The sequence below is a fragment of the Saccoglossus kowalevskii genome, chromosome 9, assembly GCF_978046115.1.
Source record: "Saccoglossus kowalevskii chromosome 9, keSacKowa6.1, whole genome shotgun sequence".
Taxonomy (NCBI): domain Eukaryota; kingdom Metazoa; phylum Hemichordata; class Enteropneusta; family Harrimaniidae; genus Saccoglossus; species Saccoglossus kowalevskii.
Genome location: NC_140649.1, coordinates 25589626 through 25598883, shown reverse-complemented (window position 1 = coordinate 25598883; position 9258 = coordinate 25589626). Strand labels below are relative to the sequence as shown.

The 9258-nt window shown below is 35.4% G+C and overlaps 1 protein-coding gene across 1 annotated transcript; it reads left to right on the top strand.

Annotated features, from left to right (window-relative positions):
- The first annotated feature begins 775 nt into the window (after nt 1-775).
- Nucleotides 776-8791, top strand: LOC146739020 (uncharacterized). The gene has a single exon (XM_085504040.1). The coding sequence runs from the start codon at nt 776-778 to the stop codon at nt 8789-8791; it is 8016 nt and encodes a 2671-aa protein (XP_085360166.1).
- The last annotated feature ends 467 nt before the right edge of the window (nt 8792-9258 follow it).

Here is a 9258-nt window from a genome sequence, read left to right as displayed (position 1 = left end):
TCATATGAAGGTGCCATATTTGGTGCATAAGAAATTGTGCTTGCAGGGTCAGTAAAGTGACTAGTTTGACTATCAACCATGCAACAGTTTATGCCTCAAATAGAGCAAATATGGTAGTTACTGCAGTGTATTCAAAATTGTGTCAAAGTTGGTAGAATGAATAAATTGATCGCGAGTACTAACATTGGGAAGTGTGTATCAAGAAATTTGATTTGTATTGAAAGTAAATAGATCAAATTTACTAATCTTTACTACTTTCTACTTTGACAACACTTATCTGAAACTTGTGTAGAGGTGTTGCATGGAGAGGAGAGCCTTGTACTTGCAATATTATTGTGCTTTGGTGGCACAAATAGGACATTAGTATGGTGTTGCTTAAAGTAAAGTGGCATTTTTTAATGGGCGTTTTGTCTAAAATAAAATAAATAATATTCATCTTGAATAATTATTATTGAATTCATTGTGTTTACCCCTTTTTGTACGTGTGTAAATATATTCTTATTTTCTGTTCAAAGAACATCTCAACCATAATTTGAATTTCAATGTAATATAAAGATATTGCAGGATAATGCACTTGACATCTGCACATGCAAATGAATATTTTTAATTCTAATTTGCTGGCTGTTCATCGATACTTCATGAACGTGAATATTACTAATTTAATTGACTGAAGTTTTAAAACTACATCCTGTGTGTATATAATAGGATCTGTCATGTCTGGTTTTTTCAGATGCCTCGAAAAAAAAATTGGAGGAAAGGAAGAAGAGTAAGAAGTATGACCACGACAGAGGATCCTGGCCTCTTACAAAACAGGATTCACAACGACAGTATTAAGACTGAGGATCCTGGCCTCTTACAAAACAGGATTCACAACGACACTACTGAGACTGAGGATCCTGGCCTCTTACAAAACAGGATTCACAACGACAGTATTGAGACTGAGGATCCTGGCCTCTTACAAAACAGGATTCACAACGACAGTATTGAGACTGAGGATCCTGGCCTCTCAAAAAACAGGATGACTGATATAGAGGATCCTGCCCTCTCTGAAAAACAGGATAATGCAATTTTCAATGAATACCAATATAAAGCAATATATACAAATGAAATACAGAATGATAAAGCAATATACACAAATGAAATACAGAATGATAAAGCAATATACACAAATGAAATACAGAATGATAAAGCAATATATACAAATGAAATACAGAATGATGAAGCAATATATACAAATGAAATGCAGAATGATGAATCATTTACAAATGAACTGAGCAATCATTGCAAAATGATTGATGGGTTTGAAAAAGTCACTGAAAGGAATTTAACAGCAGTTAAAGGTAATTTTCATCAAGGAGATCCTTTTGTTTTCCCCTCAGAAAATGTTGGAAGACAGTGTGTTGCTAATTGCCTACTGTCACTTGTATACAGTAAAATAAAAAATGTATTGTCTTGGGATGGATTTGATTTAGACACAATATTGCAAGCTGGCAACGAGTATTATAATTCTCTGTCATTTAGAATTAACGCGACATATCTTCTAGTTTCTGAATTAGATAAAGAAGTGGAGTTATTTGACACTAGATTCTCTGTCACAGTTGGTAACAGTTTTGTTGGTTTAATGAGTTCCCAGCAACATGCAGAAAGCGACTTTGTTGTATCATTGAATACTGCATTGCACAAAACACTGTCGGAGTTTGATGCTTGTTTTATAACTTTCAATGGAGCAACGTTTGCTGTATTGAATGCAGATGGCATTTACTGTGTATTTGATTCACATTCAAGAAATTCTGAAGGCATGATTGAAGCAGATGGCTCGAGTATTCTCTTGCAAATGAAAAATATTGAGCAGGTGTATCAACACTGTTGTAATCTTGGAATATCCATGAACGTAAGTGAACACACACAGTTTGAAGTAACAGGAATTAGTGTTGTTGCTTCCAGAGGCATAGCAAATGAAATTAACGTAACATCTAGTGATGATGATTTAATGATTATGAATGAGTACAGAGAAGTTACTTTTACATTTAATCCACTTGAGGCAAGTACATGTGTAGGCATTTGCAGGACACTTGGTTTAACGTATGAACATCAAACTGAAACCTTAGGGCATTTATATGGTTCTGAACTAAGAGATCCTTGTCATACGAAGAATATTGAAGGTGATGGTAATTGCTTGTTCAGAGCTTTATCATATTGTATAAGTGGTACTGAGCAAAATCACCAGACTGTAAGACACAAGATTGTGCAACACTTGCAGTTGAATGCCCAACTTTTCTCTCAATATATTAGACCGGAATACCAATCAGTTAATGATTATGTAACACGATCAAATATACAATTGCCCGGTGTATGGGGCACAGAGGTTGAAATTTTTGTCGCAGCTGATATGCTGGCAACTGATATTTATACATTCAATGTTGATGGGTGGAGACGATTTACTCAAACTAGTAAAAGCTCTGTTAATGGGTTGTACTTGAAACACTGCAATGAAAACCACTATGAAGTTGTGAAATGTGTAAAGGTGCATGGTGAATCAAGAAATTGTACAAATAGTAACTGTGATACAGAAAATGTAGATATTACTAAACAATGTGAAAGGTCATTTATAAACACTATTGATGATATACCTCTTGTGAATCTACCCAAATCAAACCCAGGAAGAAAACGTAAATCTCTATCCAGACGTCAACAATTGAAAGTCAGACGCAATAAATATCATGAAAAGAAAAACCTACCCATTAGTGAAAGTGTAATACCCAAATCAAATGCTAAAAAACCGAGATATGTCAAGGAGCAAGAACTATATCACGTAGATTCAGAATTAAGGGAGAAAAAGAAAAAGCAGAGTTATGACAAATACCATGAAAACGCTAAGTTCAGAGAAAAAAAGAAAGCATGTTGTGCTGCTCAGTCTGCTGAAAAGTATCAGCAAGATGCTGAATTCAGAGAAACAAAGAAATCAAAGTTTACAGACAAGTATCAGCAAGATGTTGAATTTAGAGAAACAAAGAAAGCACGTTGTGCAGCTCAGTCTGCTGAAAAGTATCAGCAAGATGTTGAATTTAGAGAAACAAAGAAATCAAAGTTTACAGACAAGTATCAGCAAGATGTTGAATTTAGAGAAACAAAGAAAGCACGTTGTGCAGCTCAGTCTGCTGAAAAGTATCAGCAAGATGTTGAATTTAGAGAAACAAAGAAAGCACGTTGTGCAGCTCAGTCTGCTGAAAAGTATCAGCAAGATGTTGAATTTAGAGAAACAAAGAAATCAAAGTTTACAGAAAAGTATCAGCAAGATGTTGAATTTAGAGAAACAAAGAGAGCACGTTGTGCAGCTCAGTCTGCTGAAAAGTATCAGCAAGATGTTGAATTTAGAGAAACAAAGAAATCAAAGTTTACAGAAAAGTATCAGCAAGATGTTGAATTCAGAGAGACTAAAAAGAGGCTGAGTGTACAAAAATACCAATGTGATGCAGATTATAAGCAGAGCTTGATTGAACGTAGTATTAACCAAAAAGTGTATATGAAAACAGAAAATGAAAATATTGAACATGTTACAGCTCTATTCAAATGTGAAGTCGCCAAAGGGCCGGATTGTGTTTGTAGTGTGTGTCACAGACGCCTATTTCGAAATCAAGTTATTATATGTAATAAACGCGCTTTTGACAAGGAAAGAGAATATATTGCACAGAAGTGTATAACAGAGACCTATGTACATACATGCAGCATAGCATGTAACAAAGAATGTCAGTTAAAGAAAAGCTCTGCTGGTACATTATGGATTTGTTATACATGTCAACGAAAACTTTTGCATGGAAAAATGCCTGCAGAAGCAGTTGTAAACAACCTTGACTTGAAAACTATTCCTGACGAATTAAAATGCCTGAATGATTTGGAGCAACATTTAGTAGCATTGCATATTCCATTTCTGAAAATGTTGGCTTTGCCAAGAGGTGGTCAGAAAGGCGTTCATGGGCCAGTTGTTTGTGTACCATCAAGTGTGGTGAAAGCTACAAGCTTTTTACCAAGAATTGAATCAGAGGATCAGACAATAAGAGTTAAACTGAAGCGAAAACTTACATACAAAGGTCACTACCAGTTTAAATGTGTTAAAAAAGGTCACATCAAAAATGCTTTAGTATATCTTCAAAAGAATAATAAATGGTATGAAGATGTAAAATTCAATGTGGATTGGGAAAACACTCTATCAAGAAATGAAGATAATGAGAATTCTTCTGACGAAGAACATAGTGAAACATCTGATAAAGAGAATGAACCAGACGATGTTCATGGAATGTTTGTTGACACATGCTTACAACCACTTGACATAGGTCAAGAAGTTCTTGATTATCACTTTGATGATGTATGTGTTGCACCAGCAGAGCACAATAAACCAGTAAGAGTCCTAATGGACAAATGCAATGAAGCAAAGTGCTTTCCAGTATTGTATCCAACTGGATCCCCAACATTTCAAGACAACCGTGAGGTTCGAATAACACTAGGACGGTATCTACATACACGTTTGATGAATGCTGATGGCAGATTTGCCAGAAATATAGACTTTATATTCTATGCACAATATTTGTCTGAATTGGAGCAGGTCCAGTCAAAAGTGTCAATTGCTCTTCGTAAAGGAAATGGTATTGCTTTAGGTGAGAAAGTGACATCAAAGGTTCTAACAAACCGAGACAAACTGATAGAAATTATAAAGAATGATGAAGGCTACAAATTTATGACGCCTATCAGAGGAACACCACCTTACTGGCAAGCTACCCAAAAAGATATTTTTGCAATGATAAGGCAATTAGGTATACCGACCTGGTTTTGCTCATTTTCATCTGCTGACTTGCGATGGAAGGAAATTGTGGAAACAATACTTCATGAACAGGGTGACTATAGCACTTCTGCTAATGATCTTGATTGGTCTCAGAAATGTGAAATACTAAGACAGAACCCAGTAACAGCAGCTAGAATGTTTGATCACAGATTCCATTATTTTTTAACTCGTGTAATAATGTCTTCAGCACGTCCCATTGGGCATATCAAAGACTATTTTTACAGAGTAGAATTTCAACAACGTGGTTCACCACACACGCATTGCTTATTCTGGGTGGAAAATGCTCCAATTGTGGACAATGATGCTGATGATAAAGTGATTGATTTTGTTGACAAGCATGTAACTTGTAATATGCCTTCTCTAGAAGAGGATTCAGAATTGCACGAAATTGTAAACAAAGTCCAAAAACACAGCACAAGACATTCAAAATCTTGCAAGAAGAAAGGCACAAATTGCAGGTTCAATTTTCCACGACCTCCTTGCACAAGGTCATTCATTTGTCGACCTGATAATGGAACAGATGAGTTGCAATTAAAAAACGTTTTAGAAAGAGATTCTGATGTAACTGATGACGAAGATTCTGATATGGGAATACATAAATTGTCTATGACAAAAGAAAGTGCAAAGAAAATTCTTGGAAATGTTTGGAAAGCCCTGTCAGATAATCAAAAAGAATATAAAAGTGTAGATTCTTTATTTTCGGATATAGGAATTACTCAGGAAATCTTTGAAAAGGCAAATAGATTATTAACAAAGAAAACATCTGTTGTTTTGAAACGACAGCCAAATGATGTATGGGTGAATCAGTATAATGCAGATCTACTCCGTTGTTGGGATGCAAACATGGATATACAGTTTGTTGTTGATGCATATTCCTGTGTTGTATATATTGTTTCCTACATTTCCAAAGCAGAACGAGAAATGGGGTTATTGTTGGATCATGCTCAAAAAGAAGCTACAAAAGAAGGCAATGTTGATGCTAAGAAAGCATTAAAACAGTTAGGAAATGTATACCTTCAAAACAGAGAAGTTAGTGCCCAAGAGGCTGTATATAGAGTATGTAATCTGAAGCTGAAACAGGCATCACGAAAAGTCCAGTTTATTCCAACTGGGAACAATCCTGTTAAAATGAGTTTGCCATTTGAGGTCATCAGAAAAAAAAATGAAGGTGCTGTTGTAGATGAAGATGATATATGGATGACTAGCATAGTTGACAGATACAAAGCTAGACCAGATGGACAAGAGTTTGATATGTTGTGTCTTGCTGCATTTTGCTCAGAGTACAGAGTTCTTTCAACATCTGAAATGTCAAATGTCAATAATGAGAAGAGAAAAAATCCAGCAGTAACTTTGAAAAATAACCTTGGTCATATGCAAAAAAGGTCTAGAAGTGAGCCTGCTGTTGTAAGGTATGCAAGATTTTCAGTGACAAAGAATCCTGAGAAATATTATCAGAGTATATTGCAACTTTTTCTCCCTCATCGCATTGATAAACATTTGAAACCTGTTGAATATGAATCTTTTGAAAATTTTTACCAAGATGGAGCAGTTAAATTGGGGAATACTCCATTGGAAAAGGTTAAATTGATCGTTGACAGAAATCGAGCCTTATTCGAGAAAGAAGCTGATGCTATTGACACTGCATCAAAATTACTTGATGAATGTGGACCATTAGAAGATGCATGGGCAAACATATGCCCAGAAACTGAATCTGAACGAATTGAGTGCCTTGAAGAAGCACAGAAAAATACTAATGATAATGAGTATGACACTTCAATTCCTGATCTAGAAGAACAACCACAGATTTCAGATAGCCATGTTGTAGTACCTTCTTGTTCAATGTCAAAGATTGAGGGACACTCTATGCTGAGAAAATTGAATGTAAAGCAGTCTGAAATATTTTACAAAATCCGACAGTGGTGCTTGGATAAAAACAATGGATTGAACCCAGATCCATTTTTTGTGTTTGTCACTGGTGGAGCTGGAACTGGGAAAAGTCATTTGATCAAATCTGTGTATTATGAAGCTACACGCATTCTTGCTCGTTCATTACCGAATCCTGATGATATTTCTGTACTTTTAACAGCACCAACTGGTGTTGCTGCATTTAATATCGGAGGTATGACTGTGCACAGTGCGTTATCAATACCAGTTAATGCAAAGCTACCATATGTACCACTGGGCAATGACAAGATTAATAGTGTTCGTTGTAAGCTAAACACTCTTCAAATCCTAGTGATAGATGAAATTTCTATGGTGGACCACAAATTACTTGCTTATATCCATGGTCGATTGAGACAGATTAAACAAATTAGCAGTCATTCACCATTTGGTAATGTTTGTGTCATGGCATGTGGTGATTTTTACCAACTCCCACCTGTAAAAGGAAGCCCATTATGTATTGGAAATGAAGTTGTAAGTCTGTGGAATGATAATTTCATGATTGCAGAACTAACTGAAATAATGAGACAAAAAGATGTTGCATTTGCTGAGACACTTAATAGGCTGCGAATTCATAAGAAAGGAGAGGCACTGTCTTCCATTGATGTTAATATGCTTGAAGGTCGAGAAACCGGCGAGGAGAGTGATGCAATTCATATTTTTGGTACAAATGCACAGGTTAATGCATGCAATGTAATGATGCTTCATAAGCTATGCACAGATCCTGTATATGTTGAGGCTCAGGATTATACCAAAAATGCAAAGACAGGTAAACTGGAAAGGAATCAAAATCCCCATAAGAAGGTTTACATGAATCTTTTACCAGAAAGTATAACATTAGCTACTGGTGCAAGAGTGCAACTTACAAAAAACATAGATGTTTCAGATGGTCTAGTTAATGGTGTATTTGGAACTGTAAGTCACATAACTATGATACCAGGGAATACTTTTCCGTCTGCAATATATGTAATATTCGATAATGCCAAAGTGGGTGAAAAGTTACGAAAAACAAGTGCAATTTCTTCAGCATTGCCAGAAAATAGTACTATCATTAAAGTTAATGAAGACACTGTTGCACCAAATGGTGGTATCAGAAGACAGTTCCCTCTTAAGTTAGCTTGGGCTTGTACAGTCCATAAAGTACAAGGTTTAACTGTAAACAGAGCTGTCGTTAACTTAAAAAAAATCTTTACATCAGGACAGGCTTATGTGGCTTTAAGTCGTGTAACAACTTTGAGTGGGCTTATTGTACAGGAATTTCGAGAATCTGCAATTTATTGCAATGAGAAAGTGCAAGCATCATTGGAAAGCATGCCAAAGTTCATCATTGAATCATCTGAGCAGTTGGGCACAAACTACATGTGTACTTTTATTATGCATAATGTTCAGGGCTTACAGTCCCATATTCAAGACATTCAAAATGATAATACATTCTTGATGTCTGATATAATATGTCTCACTGAAACATGGTTAACTGACAGGGAACCTGATTTTGACATTCAATTGAATGGATTTAGTTTTTATCACAAACCAAGATGTCTTTCTTACAATATAACTACCGATAATACAGCGGAGTTGTCAGATCAATGTCATGGTGGTGTAGCAGTATATGCTAAACGAAACAAATCATTTAAGATTTTGAATTTGCCAATATCTAATATGGAATGTATGGTATTTTGTTTAACTAATTTGAATTTAACTGCTGCTGTTATATACAGACCAGCATCATATCAGATAGAGATATTCAGAGAAAGTTTGCTTGTCCTTCTAGAAGAACTAGATGAACAACAAGGTGGAACAATTATTATGGGTGATTTCAACCAAAATATCCTTGTTTCTTCATCAATTATGAAGCTACTGCAAGAACATGGTTTTAGGCAGTGTGTATGTCAACCAACTACAGAAGCTGGCACACTTATTGATCATGTGTATGTCAAAGGTATAGAAAGTGTTAATGTAACAGTTCAGCCGCGATATTTTAGTTTCCATGAAGCTATACGTATACTTATTTGATTTGTTAAAAAACAACAGAAGAATCTCATATGTATTATATCCGTCTCTTTTAATAATAATGAGTGCCCACTCCTCACAAGTAACATTTGAGTGTAGGGAGGAATAGATCTGGCGGCTCCCTTTTTTGTTTTTCTTCATTTCATTGTGGGGAACATCCATAAAGTATGCAGGAGGGCTGGGGTTTCTGGGGAGTGATGGTGGTGTGCTAGTCTTCAAGGCGTTTTTAATTCTATCATACCTGTTTTTATATTTATTCTATTGTTTCTTTTTGTATTTTTGATTGCTATATTCATTAAATATTGCAGCCAGTTTGGTCTTTGCAGATAATAGTGAATGTGAGATAAACTAATATTGATAATAGATCTATCACTGTTATAACTGATATTTACCTTATTTTCTAGCTTGAATTCTTGCCCTGATTTAGCAATTTATTTTATCAATATTTTCACTACTGAATTGACAGTAAG

Bases quoted from the DNA above. Each gene is read 5' to 3' on its own strand.
- LOC146739020 (XM_085504040.1), top strand. From the start codon at position 776: ATGACCACGACAGAGGATCCTGGCCTCTTACAAAACAGGATTCACAAC.